At 50.9% G+C, this 19,147-nt stretch overlaps 2 protein-coding genes across 2 annotated transcripts; one reads left to right on the top strand and one right to left on the bottom strand.

Moving 5' to 3' along the window:
- The first annotated feature begins 318 nt into the window (after window positions 1-318).
- OVOL2 (ovo like zinc finger 2) lies at window positions 319-8,213 on the top strand. Its single transcript, XM_054168170.1, has 4 exons — window positions 319-535; window positions 1,179-1,363; window positions 4,672-4,861; window positions 7,867-8,213. Exons 1-4 carry the CDS (start codon window positions 436-438, stop codon window positions 8,175-8,177), a joined length of 786 nt encoding a protein of 261 aa, XP_054024145.1. The 5' UTR covers window positions 319-435; the 3' UTR covers window positions 8,178-8,213.
- A 3,769-nt stretch (window positions 8,214-11,982) lies between these two features.
- MGME1 (mitochondrial genome maintenance exonuclease 1) lies at window positions 11,983-19,147 on the bottom strand. The gene is made up of 5 exons (XM_009905963.2): window positions 19,116-19,147; window positions 16,671-17,272; window positions 14,774-14,996; window positions 13,673-13,805; window positions 11,983-12,122 (listed from the first exon to the last, which is right to left on the bottom strand). The coding sequence occupies exons 2-5, from the start codon at window positions 17,206-17,208 to the stop codon at window positions 11,988-11,990; spliced, it is 1,029 nt and encodes a 342-aa protein (XP_009904265.2). The 5' UTR covers window positions 17,209-17,272; window positions 19,116-19,147; the 3' UTR covers window positions 11,983-11,987.

Below are 19,147 nucleotides of genomic sequence, written 5' to 3'. Positions count from 1 at the left end.
CCCCCCCCCCTCTTTTTTCCCCCCTTCCCTTTAATTTTCAGACGTTAAATTCTTTTGCAAACATTTCATGCCTTAGGAAGGGCTGGAACAAAGCTCAGCTGCTCCAACCGGTCGGACAGGTAAGCAGACTTGTTGACACCGTTATGTTTGCAGCACGCATGCTCCTTCCCAAGTTTCCTGGTGCATTTTTCTATTCCACCTTATGAAACTTTCCTCCCCCCCACCCCACCCCACCAACCCCATCCACCTCCTTTCCCTCCTTCCCTTCCCCTCCCCTTCCCCTCCCCGCTGCTCAGCGGCTCTGCCCGGTGCGTACGGTCCCCGCTCCCCGCCGGGCTGCGGGCGGGCGGGCGGGTGGCGGGGATTGAACCGCCGCTCCGCTCCGCTTTGCTCCGTGCCGAGCCGTGCCTGTGCCGTGTTCCCTTTGCCCTCGCCATGCCCAGAGCCTTCCTGGTGAAACGGCGGAGCCCGCAGCCGGCGGTGCGCAGCTGGGATGGGCTGCCCGACGAGGAGAGAGCCGACACCTACATCCCAGGTACGGCAGCGCCCACCGGCTCCCTTCCCCCGGGCACCGGGAGGAAGGAAGGAAGGAGAGACCTCACCAGTCCCCGCGGGCTGCGGAGAGGAGCGGGTTGGGGAAAGGGTTTTTACCGTGCCAGGTGGGGAGTTCCGAGGGAGCGGGCGGTGGCGGGGGACCGGACGGACATGTACCCTGTCCCGGTGCCGGCCCTATTGCCTGGCACCATCTCGCACCCTCCCGGGCATGGGGGATGGACGTGTGTGTGTCGGTGTGTCCGGGAAGGTGGGAAACGTCGTTTGCATGAGAAAGGTGGGGTGCGGGGGAAGGAGAAGAAAAGACCTGAGACGGGGGGGTAGGGGGTGGTGATGTACTCCTGGCCTCTCTCTCCCCTCCTCCTCCTCCTTTTCCTCCTCCTCCTGCCCTTGCCCGGGGTATAACGGGAAGGCGGCGGAGCTGGCTTGTTTGAACTTTGGGACCGTTCGTGTTTGAGTTTCCGATTGCAGCGGGAGCCGGGGATCCTCCCCCGCCGCCCGCCCGCCGGTTAAACACCGTGGGCTCGGCCGCTGGCCACCTCCTCTGCCCTGCCCTGCTCCGTGGATTCCCTGGGGTCTCCCCCTCATCCCCTTCAAAGTCCACCGCCTTTTCCCCACCGCTACAGGCGGGATCGGCTGCGTGCTGCTGGGCTACGAGGACAGCCTGGAGAGCAGCGGGAGCAGCGGGACCCGCGACGCCGAGCCCAGTGACCCCCCGACGCCCCAGCCTGGCCCTGGCGATTTGGGCACGGCTGAGGGGATGCTGTTGGACCTGGCCGTCAAGCGCCCCGTTGTCAGGTCAAAAATTAAGGTAAAGCACCGCCAGCCCCACCGCCTGCTTACCGAGCGATGGGGGCGACACCCGGCGCTGGCCGGTGACAACGCTCCCTCGTGGCTCCCTCTGCTCAGACTTGACAGCGGCCATCCCGCGCACCGAGGTGACGGCAGCCGTTGGGGGCAGACCTCCTAAGCCGTGTCCCATAATCTTCCAACGCCCTTTGCCTTCCCTTATCCCTGCCTTGGGACACGCTGCCCCTGACCTGCTTAGCTTAGATCCCGCAGGAGCTCTGAACTCAGCCAGGAAGGACCAGCCCTGGCAGCTGGGAGTCATGCCCCATGGTGTGTGGGTGGATCTCGTTCCTCAACGTGGGGCCTCCTTAAAAAGGCTGCCTTCTAGGTTGCAGTCAAGCCTTTGCCAAGGAAGGGCCGAGGGGAATCTTCCTGCTGCCCTCTTGATTTAGCAAGGAAGTAGCTAGGAGATAGTCCTCCAAAGCTTTGAAATGCTATTGCCACCCTGAGGTGGACCCGCGGGCTTGGGTGAAACCAAACAATTATCTGTCCATTAGCTTTGCTGAAGAGCCTCTCTGCTGCATGGGCAGGAGCTCCAGCTGTCTGGATGTTCCCCTGGACAGAGCTAGCAGAGCAGAGAGGTGGCTTTCCTCTCAAGGCTGAGAAGGCAAATCGCTCAAGGGCTCCTGGTGGTACCCAAGAACCCAAGACTGAGCATCTGCAGCCACGCAGATGGGGTGGGAGCTCCACGTCCATCTCAGCAGAGGTGGAGCCAGGCCACCCCAGCGCTAGGAAGGAGGAGATGTGTTTGCCGCTGGCTAGTTAGCACCTCGTTAAACCCTGCCTGTTGTTCCTCTGGACGGGAGCTGTGAAGATTCCCACTGTCTCCGCTGGGATGGCAGCCTTTCAGCCACCCTGTTACTCATTTCATGATTAACGCTAGGTTTTCACCCCGGCTAGATGCAGCCACATGAGGTGGAGTCCTACCTGTTGCCCAAACAGATACTTCCTAACTGGCTCCCCCTCGAGTTTCACATCTGGTGGTTTCACAACCGGCTTTTCTTTTCAGGCTTCCTTGAAATTTCGGGCAGCATTATTTCAGCAGTAAGCAAAAGAGGAGGAGGTGGAGGGGGGGGAAAATTTGCTGGCTGTTGAGGAAAGAGAAACCCTCAAACGTGTTCCTTTGTCAGGAGCTTGCCCAGCTGCTGTTTGACTTTAACCTGCTTTGTATAATTTAACCTGGGCTGTTAGCAACCGTCGTGCTGCAACCTCACTTCAGCAGAGCTGGATGTTCTCAGCGTGCCTCAGAAAGCCTCTGGAAGCACCAGGAGGGCTGGTGACTGTTGTGGGCACGGTGACTCCTGCTCCTGCTGACCTCCCCGCCTCCCGCCCCCATCCTGAGTGGCCGGTATGGAGCTGGATAATTAAACTAATAGCTAACTATTTGCATCTTCCAGCCACTAAGCATTCCCTCTAAAGAGTGTTCTTCACAAGAGTCACAGAATCAGAATCGTTTGGCTTGGAAAAGACCTTTAAGATCACCGAGTCCAACTACTGACTCACTCTATCAGGACTGGTGATAAGCCATGTCCCTTAGCACCACATCTCTGCCTTTTTAAACACCTGCAGGGATTCAGCTCCCTGGGGAGCCAGGGCCAGTCTTTGAAAACCCTTTCAAGGAAGAAGTTTCTTCTAATCTCCAACCTAAACCTCCCCTGGTGCCACTTGAGACCATTTCCTCTCAGGAAGGGAGAAGAGACCAACCCCCACCTGGCTCCAACCTCCTTTCAAGGAGTTGTAGAGCAGGAGAAGGTCTCTCCTCACTCTCCTTCTCTCCAGACTAAACAACCCCAGTTCCCTCAGCTACTCCAGACCTGTTCTCCAGATCCTTCACCAGCTTTGTTGCCCTTCTCTGGACCTGCTCCAATGCCTCAATGTCTTTCTTAGAGTGAGGACCCCAATACTGAACTCAGGACTGAGCAGTGCTGAGTAGAAGGGGACAATCCCTTCCCTGATCCTGCTGGTCACACTATTGCTGATCCAGGCCAGGATGCTGGTGGCCTTCTTGGCTCGCTGGGCACACTGCTGGCTCATATTCAGCTGGCTGTTGATCAACACCCCCAGGTCTTTCTCTGCCAGGCAGCTTTCCAGCCACTCTTCCCTGAGATCTGAATCAGCAGTGTCTCCCTTAGTCAAGTTAGGTCATGGTGGTGGCATGATATTTTTGGTGCTAGGAGCAGGGATGAGAAGACTAATCCCTAATGACACCCTGCTGTTAATTAATGAGCACGGGAGACCAAGGAGTGCCATTGTTTTGGTCTCTGCTGAGCCAGCACAACGTGCCTTTAAAGGGTTTATGTCACCCAACCTGCCTTCTTTCTGCTGCTGCTGGCTGCTTTTCCAGTTAACTGTAGCCACTGGGAAGTGTGAAAGCACTGCATGGGTAGAAATTTTTCAGGCCAGGGCATTCCCTGGAGCAAAACTAGAAATGGGTAGATTCAGATTGGATGTTAGGAAGAAGTTCTTCCCCATGAGGGTGGTGAGACACTGGCACAGGTTACCCAGGGAGGTGGTAGAAGCCTCATCCCTGGAGGTTTTTGCAGCCAGGCTGGATGTGGCAGTGAGCAACCTGCTGTAGTGTGAGGTGTCCCTGCCCATGGCAGGGGGGTTGGAACTGGATGATCCTTGAGGTCCCTTCCAACCCTGACAATTCTGTGATTCTATGATTCCTTTCTCCATGCAGGACATTAGCTGGGTGCAGCAACACACACAGAGAGGTGCTCATAGCCTAAGTCTGTGTGCTTATGGGTCTCTAGCTGGCCAAGTATCATAGAACCACAGAATGGTCCAGGCCAGAAGGGTCATCTATCCCATCCTCCCCGCAGTCAGCAGGGACATCCCCAACTAGATCAGGCTGCCCAGGGGCTCCTTGAGCCTCACCTTGAATATCTCCAGGGAAGAAGCCTCAACCACCTCCCTGGGCAACCTGTTCCACCAAGAATCCTTGCCTCTGGAAGGTATCCTCTACACAGGCTTTGCTTTATCCCCTGAGACCATGCTGGCCACCATTACATCAGTCCCAAACTGTGCACATGAAGTCACCCACTTAGACTCATGGAATCATTAAGGTTGGGAAAGACCTCTAAGATCATCAAGTCCAATACTTGATGAAGGTTTCACCCAGCAAGAGCTTCCTGGCTGCTTTGGCTTGTTTTGAAGAGACTCCCAAGAACTTTGCAGTGCCATGCAAGGCCCTGCCCCTCAGTATTGTGCTTTGGTCTTTGTCATGTTGATGCTCACTTCAACCCAGTCCTTCTTTTCCGTTCTTAGTTCACCACTGGCACCTGTAACGACGCCACGGTGCATAGCTGCGAGCTGTGTGGCAAAGGCTTTCGCCTGCAGCGGATGCTCAACCGTCACATCAAGTGTCACAGCCAGGTGAAGAGGCACTTGTGCACCTTCTGTGGGAAAGGCTTCAACGACACCTTTGACCTGAAGAGACACGTCCGGACTCACACCGGTGAGAACACCCCTTCACAGGGCGGCTCGGGGCAGGGAGAAGCGGGAGGCAGGGTCAGAAGGGACAAGGAGGAGGAGAATCCGAGTCACAGAATCATAGACAGTCAGAGAGAGTCACAGAATCAGAGAGTCAGAGAGTCATAGAATCCTACAGAGCCACAGAGAGTCAGAGAGTCATAGAATCATAGAGAGTGACAGAGTCACAGTCACAGAATCATAGAATCACAGAGAGAGTCACAGAGTCATAGAATCATAGTCACAAAATCATAGAATCCTACAGAGCCATAGAGAGTCATAGAATCCTACAGTCAGAGAGAGTCACAGAGTCACAGAATCATAGACTCCTAGAGAGTCAGAGTCATAGTCACAGAATCATAGAATCACAGAGAGAGTCACAGAATCCTACAGAGAGAGTCAGAGAGTCATAGAATCAGTCACAGAATCATAGAATCCTACAGTCAGAGTCACAGAGTCATAGTCACAGAATCATAGAATCCTAGAGAATCAGAGAGTCATAGAATCCTACAGAGCCACAGAGTCCGAGTCATAGAAATATAGTCACAGAATCACAGAATCCTACAGAGTCATAAAGTCACAGAGCCATAGAATCCTAGAGTCATAGAGAGTCACAGAATGGTAGGGGGCTTGTGAGGGACCTCTGGAGACCCTGCTCTCTTCTGCTTTGCATTTCACCTCCCTGATGCTTTGCACTGCATTAAGGATCATTCAGGCCAAGCAGGCCTGCCTAGAATTGTTTGAGGCCTGTTGAAACTGCGTCATGATGATGAAGAGATGGAGAGCAGACTGCTTTCCTCTGAGGAAACAGCTGCCAAATCCTTGAAGTGAAATCACAGAATAACAGAGCAGTAAGGGTTGAAAGGGACCTCTGAAGATCACTCGAGTCCAACCCCCCTGCCCAAGCAGCATCACCTATGGCAGGTTACACAGGAACACATCTGGACAGGTCTTGAAAGTCTCTAGAGGAGACTGCATGACCTCTTTGGGCAGCCTGGTCACGGTGCTGTCACCCTCACATGCAGGTGAAGTTTTCCCTCGTGCTGAGCAGCAACTTCCTGTGTTCCAGTTTGTCTCCATTGCCCCATGTCTTATCACAGGGTGCCACTGAAGAGACTGGTCCCTTCTTCCTGGGGAGAAGGTGAGGCAAACCCCAGGCAAACATTTGCAAAAATCCAGTGGGGATGCAGTGGAGGACAGGGAAAGATGTGTGGGCAGGTAAAAGCCTTGAGACTAAGGAATAAGTTGCCTAGGGAGGTGGTGGAGCCACTGCCTGTGGAGGTGTTCAAGAAACGTGTGGACAAGGCACTTTGGGGCATGGTTGAATGGTGGGCTTAGTTTTGATCTTAAAGGTCCCTTCCAACCAAAACAATTCTGTGATCCTATGAACATGGCACTCTGGGACATGGGTAAATGGCAGTGGTGGTCTTGTGTTGATAGCTGGGCTGGATGATCTTAGAGGTCTTTTCCAACTGAGACTGTTCTATGATCAGGAAATCCACGGGTGCATAAGCTGCCCCCCAGATTTGGTGTAGATGCTGCTGCATTGCTGCCATGCCCGGTGCAGTGGCACTGGGATAACCCAGCCGGGATAAACTGCAGCACATGATGGAGAATCCACGTGCGTGCCGGCGAGCGGCGGCAGGCGGCAGGCGAAAATACTTTGCCCTCTAGAGGCAATGAGCAGCAGTTTCCCGGTTTGCTGCTGCAAGCCTTCCCCGCGGCTGTCCCGCGGGATGAGGTTACTTAGGGCTTGATTTTGGCACCATCTGCAGAGAGCAGAGTGTGGTTCATGCTGTGCCTCCAGCTTTTTCTGAGAGAGCTGGGGCTGTTCAGTCTGGAGAAGAGAAGGCTCCGAGGAGACCTTATTGTGGCCTTCCAGTGTCTGAAGGAGACTCCAAGAAAGCTGGGGAGGGACTTTTTGGGCTGTCAGGGAGTGATAGGACTGGGGGGGATGGAGCAAAACTAGAAATGGGGAAGATTCAGATTGGATGTTAGGAAGAAACTTTTCCCCATGAGGGTGGTGAGAGACTGGCACAGGTTGCCCAGGGAGGTGGGCAACCTCCCTGGAGGTTTTGAAGGCCAGGCTGGATGTGGCTGTGAGCAACCTGCTGTAGTGTGAGGTGTCCCTGCCCATGGCAGGGGGGTTGGAACTGGCTGAGCCTTGAGGTCCCTTCCAACCCTAACAATTCTATGATTCTTCAGGGAAGCTAAGCAGCCTTTGGGTTACTGGTTCCTCCAAATCCCTTCTGGAGCTGTTGCCCTCTACAAGTCCAACCGCTGGCCTGTGCTGTCTCTGCTCACTTGTGTGGGTTGCAGCATGAGAATTAGGAGAACTGGGTTGAAAACACTCCTGAGAGTGGTGGCTTTCAGTTTTGGGCCCCTCAATTCAAGAAAGATGTTGAGATGCTTGAATGTGTCCAGAGAAGGGCAACAAGGCTGGGGAGGGGACTGGAACACAGCCCTGTGAGGAGAGGCTGAGGGAGCTGGGGTTGTTTAGTCTGGAGAAGAGGAGGTTCAGGGGAGACCTTCTTGCTGTCTACAACTCCCTGAAGGGAGGCTGTAGCCAGGTAGGGGTTGGTCTCTTCTCCCAGGCAAGCAGCACCAGAACAAGAGGACAGAGTCTCAAGCTGTGCCAGGGGAGGTGTAGGCTGGAGGTTAGGAAGAAATTCTTCCCATCAAGAGAGATTGGCCATTGGGATGTGCTGCCCAGGGAGGTGGTGGAGTCACCATCCCTGGAGGTGTTTAAGAAGAGCCTGGATGAGGCCGTTGGTGCCATGGTTTAGTTGATTAGAGGGTGCTGGGTGATAGGTTGGACTTGATGACCTTGAAGGTCTTTTCCAAGCTGGATAATTCTGAACCCTGCTCTGGCAGGCAGGGGTGGACTTGGATGATCTCTCGGGGTCCTTCCCCAGCCCTGCCGTTCTGCGGCTGGGTGACTCACGGTGGGTTCCCCAGAGGGGTTAAGCAGAGCCTCTGTTCACGCTGCAGGAATTCGTCCCTACAAGTGTGAGGTCTGCAACAAAGCCTTCACCCAGCGCTGCTCCCTGGAGTCCCACCTGAAGAAGATCCACGGCGTGCAGCAGCAGTACGCCTACAAGCAGCGGCGGGACAAACTCTACGTGTGCGAGGACTGCGGCTACACGGGCCCCACGCAGGAGGACCTCTACCTGCACGTCAGCAGCGTTCACCCTGGCAGTGCTTTCCTCAAGAAAACCTCCAAAAAACTGGCAGCTGTTTTGCAGAACAAACTGAGCCCTGTCCTGCAGAGGAACTCCAAAGAGGATGACAAAGACGAGTGACAGAGTGGATCACAGCGGCCTGAAGCAATGAAGTTTACATGTAGGACTACAAATATATATATATATATATATATGGTTGTTTGGGGGCTTTTGTTTGGCTTTTTTTGGGTTGGTTTTGTTTGGTTTTTTTTTTTCTAAACAATGATTTGGAAAGAAATCTCTGAAGTGGAAAGGATGCTTTTGTTAACAGGACTTACAGAAGCACTCAGGTTGGACAAGACCCTCAGGATCACCAAGTCCCACCGACAACCCTGCTCTACAAGGTTCATCCCTAAACCATATCCCCAAGAACCACATCCAAGCCACCTTTAAACACATCCAGGCTTGGGGACTCCACCACCTCCCTGGGCAGCACATTCCAATGCCTGACCACTCTTGCTGGGAAGAGATGCTTCCTCATGTCCAGTCTAACCCTACCCAGTCACAGCTTGAGGCCATTCCCTCTTGTTCTGTCACTAATCACCTGTGAGAAAAGACCAGCAGCAGCCTCTCCAAAAGGTCCTTTCAGGTAGTTGTAGACAGCAATGAGGTCTCCCTTCAGCCTCCTCTTTTCCAAGCTAACCAGCTCCTTTAGTTGCTCCTCATCAGATTTATTCTCCAGGCCCTTCACCAGCTTTGTTGCCCTCCTCTGCACTGGCTCCATCGACCTTGATGTTGGTAGAACCTCAACTTGAAAGAAAATGTTCCCACATCAGACTTGTTTTTTCATATGGCCAAAGGAAAGGGAAAGCTTAGCAGAGGCTGTCACCTCTTGGGAGAATTTACTTCAGGCAATCTGGTTCCTGTTCCAGCTGCACCACTCATCTGAGTGGCCACTGACAAGTGTCACCTTCTCTCAGTGTGTTTTGTAAAGGCACCAACCATCACCTCCCACACAAATGACTTCATAGAGGTCTGGGTGAAGGAAAGCTGTGGAAGAGCAGCTACCAGTACACTGTTCTACGCAAAATGAATGAAAATGGTCTTAAGAACAGGATGATGTTGTAATAGTATAGGAGTTAAAAATGTGCAAATAACCTTAACTCTGCACCTCTGGGCAGAGAGCTAACAATGTGTGGAAGTGGGATCCCAGGGGAGCTGAAGCTTCTTTTAAAGGCTGCAGAACTTCTTCCTCCCAAACTTTCTCTACTAGAGAATCACAGGATTCCAGGGCAGACTTAAGGGTCACATAGCTACTGTGAACTGTGTAAGTGTAACTTTAACTCATGTTCCCCAGGGACACCTTCCACTGGTCCAGGTTGCTCAAGGCCTCATCCAACCTGGCCCTGAACACCTTCAGGGAGATGCTTTTGATTTCCCTCTCACCCCTACTGAAACACATCCCTGCTGAAAGAACTACAGCCATGTTGAGGTGGTGCCATCTACATGACCTGAGTGGGAGCACCAAAGGCAACAGAAAAAAGCAGCAGCTACAGCACATGGAAGACAAGCCATAAATGACAAGCTGGACATTGCAGCTGGATGAACTACCCTGATTATCTGGCTGTTTCTTTTGCAGAGGACAGATACTGCCTGTAGATGCCTTGGGCCCCTCAGTTTAAGTCTGGCCAGTTAGTTTAAGTTGGCCACAAAGTGGGTTTGAGCTTGCATGACACTGGTGACAGCCATCTGCCACTTCTGGCAGCACTAGCTTGTGCCTCTACAGAAATGTTCCAGAGCTCACTCAGGGATGCCTGAGGCAGCCAGACTTTCAGAAGTGCTAGACATGAAGGCTGGATTTGATAATCTTAGAAGTAGCAGTTACTCATAGAGTCATCAAGTCTGGAAAGAACCCCTCCTGCCTCTCTGACAGAACAGACTCACCCGAGACTTAAAGACAGGTTTGCAAACTGATGTTGCCAGTGAAGCTGGCAGCCTTCCTCAGACACAAGGCTTTTGTTAAACAAATGAAGAGGGTGCAGCCAACAGGTGCCCACACTGCCCAGGTGCCTTTGGCAGGATGAGGCTGAACTCGTACGTGGGTCAGAGGCTGTACCATGATGCCTCTGATGAAGGCAATCCCACCCAAACATTGCTCAACTGTTCCACACTCATTTACCCAATCCCAGTCACCACAGGGAATTCAGCTCCTGCTTCTGCCCCCCCTCAGAGCCATCTTCCACAGACAACTGACCATGTTCAGTGATGCTGAGCCACCCACTCGCCCTAACGCTGTGATGTGGGAAGGGACCTGTAAAACAGGTAGGGCTTCTGAGCCCTCACGCAGCAGCGTCGTGGTTACTCATCTCTCAACCTTCTCAGTCTCCAGGGCTCATCATCTTTGTAGATAGAAATCTGATTAAAAGCACAGAGCAAGCCTAACATCACCAGACCCGGTCTGAATAAACAAGTACCACCAGAACAAGGTTTCACTGCCCGAGTTGTCACAGTTCGGCGCTGTGGGGGAGTAGAAGATGAAGAACCAAAGATTGTGGTTGGAAAAGACCTCCAAGATCACTGAGTTCAACCACCAACCTAAAACCACCATGGCCATTACACCATGTCAAGCTTTTTCAGCAGCAAGCTGGCCTGCTGGGATTTTTCAGGTGTGATTTTTCTTCCAAGCTGGTCATGGTTTTGTTTGTAACCTGCAGTGGTATTATGAAAACTCCTAAATGCACTTCAGAGAAAACAAAGAATGAGGGAAAAAAAACAAGCTTTCAAAGTGTGCAACAGACAACACAACACTGCCTGACATCATCGGGGCTTTATGCTGTGTCTTACAGCCTGGATTTCAGACAGCAAGCTTCCAAAGTAACTTCTGCTTTACATTTATTCACAAACTGAAAAAAACAGCCAGCCCCAAACACCCACAAAAAGCCATCCCCCCCTCACCCCCAGGATGTCTCCTGAGCTCTTCACTCCTCAGAAAACCTGGTTTCAAAGTCACAGGGCTGCTTTAGCAAAGAAAATTCCTTTTGCTGGCAAACACTGGAGGTATTTCTACATGGGTATGCTCCTTGTCATCCTAGACCCAGGGCACAGTCAGGAGAGCTTCCCACCTTTCAGAACACTTGCTGGGAATTACTCAGTGTGTGAGTTACGAACTCCACTCCTCTCTTGCCAAGCCATTTCTATTAAAATGATCGCTTTGCTTCAGGATCTTAAGTGAGTGCTCAAGAAAACTTTGGTTACAATTCTCAGCAGAGCTTTCCCAGTTCTTGTGGTGAGAAAACACACTAATAACAACCAGCCTGTTAACAGAGCCCTTTGAAAGGAGCAGGAACTAAGCTGACTGAAACTCAGACTTACTATTATTTGCATTTCTCTCAGCCCAGGTGACTTTGGCTTTACTACACCTTCATTTTCAAAGCCTCAGTTCTGCCACAGGTTTGGTTGTTTTTGTTGGGTTTTTGTTTTCTCCCCCTGTCAAAAATAACAAAGAAAAGGTTATTTGATTGAATCTTTTTACTTCCTAATAGAAACTTTCCTACCAATCTCAGGTTGCAGAAACAGTGTAGGAGAAAAACAGGGATAAGTTGACTTTCCCCTGCCTGGTCCACTTAAGTCACCTACAATAACAGCAAATACACATCTTCTGTTCCAAATTTCCTTGCTTGGCTGGGTTTTGGGTTTGTTTGGGGGGTTTTTGGTTGTTTTCACTCATAGTATCATCAAGGCTGGAAGGGACCTCAAAGATCCTCAAGTGCAACCCGTCACCACAGACCTCAGTTTTGCTTTGCTTTATTGAGGGGGTGAGGAGACTTTATATTAAAAATTCAGCCAAAGTTCCTAAAAAAAGCCCCAACAAAACTGTGTATTAAAATGGTGGAGTTCACAAAGGCTTCTTGCTTTGACTCTGTGCTGAGACCACTTGCCTCTTGGCTGGCCTCAGTTTTTGTCCTTGTACTCCTCGAGGCGCAGAAGCCACTTCTTCCAGTACTGGGAGCACAGATCAGGATCCATGAAATGGGGATGAGCAGGGGAGCCATCCTTGTAGGCAACCACAATGAGCCCACACCTAACCTGCAGTTCAAAACAGAAGGCTGTCAGAAACCCAGCATCACTTGATGAGAAGTCCAATAGTATTGAACTTGCAACTTCAGTACTTCTGGAAGCTAAAACCTCCCTGAGAAACTTTGACCTGAACAGGGACATGTCTTCAAACATGAAATGTGCAACAAAAAGACAACTGAAACAATTCACCACATGGAGACTGACACTGAAATGCTCCAAAGACTTAGAGAACAGAGCTCTGACTGACTTCAGGGAAAACCACAGACTTGAACTCTTTACCACACAGCCACACAATCCTTTCAGTTGGAAAAGACCTTTAAGATCATTGAGTCCAGCTATTGTCTAACTCCACCAAGGCTGGTGCTAAACCACTTCCCTCCACACTGATCCATCTCTCAAAGTGAAAGGCTTTATTTAAACCTTGCAGATCACAGAATAATAGAATCACAAAATGTCAGGAGTTGGAAGGGACCTTCAGAGATTATCTAGTCCAGCCCCCCTGCCAAAGTGGGACTAAGTAGGGCAGGTCACACAAGAACACATCCAGAGGAGACTCCACAACCTCTCTGGGCAGCCTGCTCCAGTTCAGTCACCCTCACAGTGAGGAGGTTTCTTCTCATGTCAAGGTGGAACTTCCTGTGATACAGCTTGTACCTGTTGTTGGGCACTGCCAAAAAGAGCCTGGCACCTCTCAGATTCTCTTCTCCAGGCTAAAGAGCCCCAGGTCTCTTAGCCCTTCTTCGTAAGAGATGTTCCAGTCCCTTAATCATCCTCATAGCCTTCCACTGGACACTTTCTAGTATATATTCCTGTCCCTCTTGAACTGAGGAGCTCAGAACTGGACACAACACTCCAGATGTGGTCTCACCAGGGCAGAGCAGTCATCCCTCAGTCCCTCATTTGCTGGCAGGCTTATAGCAATACATGTGAGTAATGCCCTCCCTCTGCATTTCCCTGTTTGCAGGCTCTTTTATTTATTCTTTCTCTTCCATCCTACTCTTGACACAACCAAAAAAAGCTTTCAGCCATGTCCCCAAGTGCCATGTCCACACATCTCTTGGATGCCTCCAGGGATCAGTGACTGCACCACCTCCCTGGGCAGCCTCTTCCAATGCCTGACCAGTCTTTGCAGAAAAGAATTTTCTCCTAATATCCATCCTAAACCTCCCCTGCCATAATTTCAGGCTAATTTCTCTCTTTCTATCACCTGATATTAGGGAAAAGAGACCAATCCCCACTTCACTCCAACTTCCTTTCGGGGAGTTGTAGAGAGCAGCGAGGTCTCCCCTCAGCCTCCTCCTCTTTAGACTAACAATCCTGCTCCTTGTGAGACTTGCTCTCTAGACCCTTCACTAGGGTGAGGGCAGCTTCAGCAGGACTAGCAAAAGCAGGGGAGTTATTAGATGTCAGCTTAACTTGACCTAAGACTGGGCTACTTCATTACAAAGCCTACCAAAACTTCAATGATGTGCAGCAGATGCTGAAGGCATTAGGTGAGGAGAAATGAAAACAACATTTGAGTGCTGCTGCTTGTCTTGGCAGGTAGCAGGCCTACTGACCTGGAAGTCATAATTAGCATCATGATTTATGGCTCCAATATATGCTGCAACCTGCAGTGGGTTGTCAAAAGTATTCCTCAGAAATGGCTTTGGTTTCTCTGAAGTTTTCCAGTCAATCACACACAACTGGCCTCTGCAGGAAAGAACAATATAGGACAGTGTTGCATAAGGGAACAATACAGGACAGCGTTTTAAACTTAAGTTTAGTCATCAGTAATAGATGAGACAAAGAAAGTTGTGTCATGCTCAGCCAGTCTCACTCTGATGTCACATTGCTTGTTATTATGTCTAAGCAAGTCACCTCCATCCTGGTGGTTCAGATCTCAAAAATCAAGACTTGATACCTGTGCAGCAGCTGGCAGCTGCTGAGGATCACTTAAGCTTGCCCCCCACTGTACTGTGTTTAGTGAAGACTTCCCCACCAGAAACTACAGCACTCCTGTCATCAGGTTCATCCACTTCAGAGAACCACAGAATTGTTTGGGTTGGAAAATACCATTAAGGTCATCAAGCCAACCATCCTCTAACTCTGCCAAGGCTGGTGCTAAACCATGTCCCTCAGCACCACATCTGTGCCTCTTTGAAACACCTCCAGGGATGGGGATTCAACCACCTTGCTGGGGAGCCTGTGTCAGTCAGAATTCTTTCAGTTTCCTCTAAAATCCAACCTAAACCTGCCCTGCTGCAGCTTGAGGCCATTTCCTCTCATCCTGTTGCTTGTTACTAGGGAGACCAACCCCTACCTGACTCCAACCTCCTTTCAAGGAGTTGTAGAGGGGGAGGTCCCCACTCAGATCCCCTCTTCAGCAGGCTGGTCCCTCAGCTGCTCCTCACCAGACCTGTTCTCCAGATGCTTCACCAGCTCTGTTGCCTTTCTCTGGAAACTTCTTTCAGGGAAGAAGTTTCTTCTAAAATCCAACCTAACCCCCCCCTGGTGAAACTTGGGGCTGTTTCCTCTCACCCTAATTTCCCTGGCCTCAGCGCTCTGTCCAGCCTCCTCCGCGAGAGCTCGCCCACAGCCCCGCTCCCCGCCGGGACCCACGCCACAGAGCGGCAGGCGGCACGGGCAGCGCCAGGGGTCTCAGAGAACCGGCAGCTCACCGATACTCAGCCACGCAGTCCACCAGGCCCAGATACTGAAGAGTCTCATGCTGAACAGCACTTTCCAGAGCTTTCACCTGGCCAATCTCCTCCAAGACCTGCTGCACACTAGATAAGTAGCCGGAAACCGCAGCGTTTTCCCTCTGCTCCTCAGTGGCTGTCGCTCCAGGCAGTAGGATGGATTCCAAAGCTGCATGGAAAAGCTCTCCTTGGTGGAAAAGAGCTAAGAAAAATGGGAAGACATCCCCACATTTTAGACTCACAGCATCTCATGCACTTGTGTTCTTGATATTACACAACCCTGGCTCTCAAAACAGTCCTGGGGTTTTTTTGCACTGAAAGCTTTGAGGATGTGAGAAGGAGGCAGACAAATCAACTGTCAACAATGAAATGAGCATCTCTTATGTTAATGCTTATTTGACTTTGGTCTCACTAATTAGTCAGAAATAAAACATGGGGTTTGATTTACTGTCCCCTCAAAGGCATTTGTGAATTTCCAGGGGTTACAAATGTCACTCTCAGCTGCTTTTGCTGCTTCTGCTGTATTGGCTCATTTGAATGGAACTGCAAGCGTGGCCAGCAGGTCAAGCAAGGTTCTCCTTGCCCCAGGGAGGCCTCATCTGGAATACTGCATCCAGTTCTAGGTTCCCAGTTCTCCTGAACAAGGAACTACTGGATAAAGCCCAGCAGAGGGCCACTAAGACAGTGAGGGGACTGGAACATCTACCTTATGGTATGGTGAGAGAACTGTAGCTATTTAGCCTGGAGAAGAGGAGACTGAGGGAAGATCTTGTTAATACTGATCAACATCTAAAGAGTGAGTGTCAGGAGGATGGAGCCAGACTCTTCTGTTTTGTCTGGTGAAAGGACAAGTGTACACTTGCAGCCCAGAAAGCAAATCCCATCCTGGGCTGCATCAAGACAAGTGTGGCCAGCAGGTCGAAGGAGGTGATTCTCCCCCTCTGCTCTGCTGAGACCACACCTGAAGTACTGAGTCCAGTTCTGGAGACCCCACTACAGGAAGGACCTGGAGGTGCTGGAAGGTGTCCAGAGAAGGGCCATGAGAATGATCAGAGGGCTGGAGCTGCTCTGCTATGAGAACAGACAGAGAGCTGGGGCTGTTCAGTCTGGAGAAGAGAAGTCTCTGAGGAGACCTTCTTGTGGCCTTCCAGTATCTGCAGGGGGCTACAAGAAAGCTGGGGAGGGACTTTTGAGGGTGTCAGGTAGTGCTAGGACTAGGGGGAATGGAACAAAACTAGAAATGGGTAGGTTCAGATTGGATGTTAGGAAGAAATTCTTCCCCATGAGGGTGGTGAGACACTGGAACAGGTTGCCCAGGGAGGTGGTGGAAGCCTTATCCCTGGAGATTTTTAAGGCCAGGCTGGATGTGGCTGTGAGCAACCTGCTGTAGTGTGAGGTGTCCCTGCCCATGGCAGGGGGGTTGGAACTGAATGATCCTTGAGGTCCCTTCCACCCTGACAGTTGATTCTGTGAAGACGACCCAATTTCAGAATGCTTACTTCCATCTTTGTTACAAGACAGCTCTGCATCTGCAAACAGCCTCAATAACATCAGCTGGAAAACACCTCTTTGTACATAAATAAAGGAGAGGCAGGTAGGATAAAGAATGTCTAAAGTTTCCCTGTTTACCACGTGTTTCTCAGCCCATTTTAGTGCTCCTAGAACAAAGATGGTCTCTTCCAACCTGGTTTATTCTATGTATTCTATGTATGTAAGATGACAGCACAGATTCATGAGGAAGAAGTGTGCTCATGCTCTTGCCTCATGAAATGGAAACAAAGGACTTCCAAAGCACTTCGAGAGCACAAAGGGCTTGTAAGCACTTCCCACAGACAGTTACCCAGATTGTTGCAATCACCCCTGTGGCTAGACTTACTTTTGGTGTACTCTGCAAACCCCTCTTTTCCAAGTTCCAGGATCATCCTCTGCTTCCATCTTTCCAGATAGAAGGCTTGCAGGGGAGAAAGAGTCCGCTGAAGGATACGGGTGACGCTGGGCATTTTCGCTCCTTGCAAAGCGATTTTCAAGGGGAGGGCTGAACCACTGCTGAGATGGGAAACGCTCTTGTTGGGGTTTACTAGAGGCACCCAGTTCTTGGGAAGTTTTGTTTCAGCTTTAACTTGCAGGCTCTGCTTATCTGGTGGCCCATATAAGTAATTGTCTTCCTCGAGTATGGTCTCTGGCGTTTGGGCACTGGTTTTGTACGATGTAACAGAGTAAACCAAGCTCTTGTATTTTTCTTGGTCAACATGCTCATAACTGTTGGTTTTTTTCTTCTTGCTGTACAGACAGGTGGAGGTAGCCAGACACACACAGGGGACTCGATTTTGGTAACAAGGTATTTGAAACAGCGTTTCCAGTTTCTCTGGCTTCCGGGAGAGCAGCTGTAAGAACTTCATTCTGACAGGAAGCATTTTAAGGAGCTAAGAGTTTGCTTTCTTCTCTCAGGAAGGGTCTGTAGGTCACCATATTTTCCTCCTGTTAAAAGAAAGAAAAATGGTGATTTCCAGAATCAGAACACTCTCCCCACATGATCATGTCTCACTTTCTCTGGAGCTCTCCTTCAGTAAATCTTGTGTGTCTTTACTGTCACTACCAATTGTCCTAATAATCTGACTTTACATCTTCTCATTTGACCAAAAGCTGCCCTACCAGGATTTGCAGCAACTCATCCTTCTCAGAAGACCATCACCTTTTAAAAGAGACTTTTTGTCCAGTGTTGGAATGGGATCAGTTACTTGACAAAACCTGTCCCTTGCTGAAAAAGGAACTAATGAATGATGTCACCACACCAGGTGTCAGTTTTCTGCAGGAGAGAAGAAAACCCAGCAGAAGCAGCAAAGGTCAGGACTGGATATTGTAAGCAAGTTGTTCCATCATATTCTTTCAGCACAAAAAGCACTGCAGAAAAATTAAGCTCTTCTCTCTTGGGGTTTACCTCTAAACAGAGGAAAAAAAATGTATCCCTGAACCAACAGCATCCAAGCTCTCAGTTTCTCAAAGGTCTTTTCCAACCTGGTTAATTCTATTCTATTCTCAGGCTATTGTTTGATGACATGCTTACACAAGTGTATTAATCAGAACAGAATAAATGCTGGGTCACAGACTGGGTATTTGTGACACCTGCCAGAGCACAAAAGAAAAAAGTTATTCTGGCTTTGCATCAGCTGCAGGAAGCAAAATGCTGCCGTTCCACACAGAGCCATTATTAAAGCTGGAAAAGACCTCTAAGAGCATCAAGTCCAACATCCATGCAGCTCACTCAACAAGCTGTCCCCTCAGTACCAGATCACTGTTTTGAATCAGAGCTATTAAAATATATCCTATGAACCCCAAAGCAAAGTTACCACAACACTGCTGCAGTGTCCACTAATATCTACTCTCCATTTCAGATGAACAGCCCAGATTGTTCTTGAGGAGCATCTCTGGAAATGTTTGTACACTCTATGACCTGAACCACCAGGGAAGGGAGAGTTTCATAGAATCATGGAATCGTCACAGCTGGAAGAGACCTCTAAGAGCATCAAGCCCAACCGCCAAAGTGCAACACATTTCTTGAACTCCTCCAGGGATGGAGACTCCACCACCTCCCTGGGCAGCCTGTTCCGATGCCCGACCACTCTTGCAGGAAAGATATTTTTTTTCCCCCGCTAATATCCAACCTAACCCTCCTCCTGGCACATTTTCTCTTGTTCTGTCACCCGATACAAATGAATTCGGTGAAAAACAAGGCAGCAACACAAAGCAAAAGCCCTCGGCAAAGCGAAACGTGAAAGGGCTGGCTTAGCATTGCTGACTAAGTAGCCTCTAGAAGCCCGGCAACCTTTCTGCACAGGCACCTGGGTGCCTGAAAAAAAGAAATCGCCGGCAGCTCTGGCAAGCCTGCACTTGTGCAGGGCTTCTGCCCCTGAGGGGGAGATCACTGCGGACAGGACGCTGCCCGTTCGATGCCCCAGTCCCGGGCAGCGCCGCCGCGCGCGCCGCTCCCGCGCAGCCCCGGGGACAGCCGCGGGGCAGCGGCAGGTCAGAGCGCGGGAAGCCGCAGGCCCAGCAGCCGGGACAGGCTGCCGCTCTCCCGCACCTAACCCAGGCCTAGCGCAGAGGCTGGCGTCAAAGCGACGCCTTTACCGCCACAGCTACCAGCGGCCAGACGGCTCCAGCCTCAGCCTCGCCACCCCTCTCCCCGATGCGGAGCGGCCCGCCGGTGCCCACCGCCTTCCGCCGACCGCGGGAGCCCCTCGCAAAAAGTCAGCGGCGGACAAGCGGAATCCGGAGCAGCTGTGACTTCAGCGCTGCGCATCCCACCACCGCCGACCCCTACCTCCAACCCCGGTCCTCCCCCACCTCACAGAG

The sequence above is a fragment of the Dryobates pubescens genome, chromosome 2 (assembly GCF_014839835.1).
Source record: "Dryobates pubescens isolate bDryPub1 chromosome 2, bDryPub1.pri, whole genome shotgun sequence".
Lineage (NCBI taxonomy): Eukaryota > Metazoa > Chordata > Aves > Piciformes > Picidae > Dryobates > Dryobates pubescens.
This window is presented reverse-complemented; position numbering and strand designations above follow the sequence as displayed.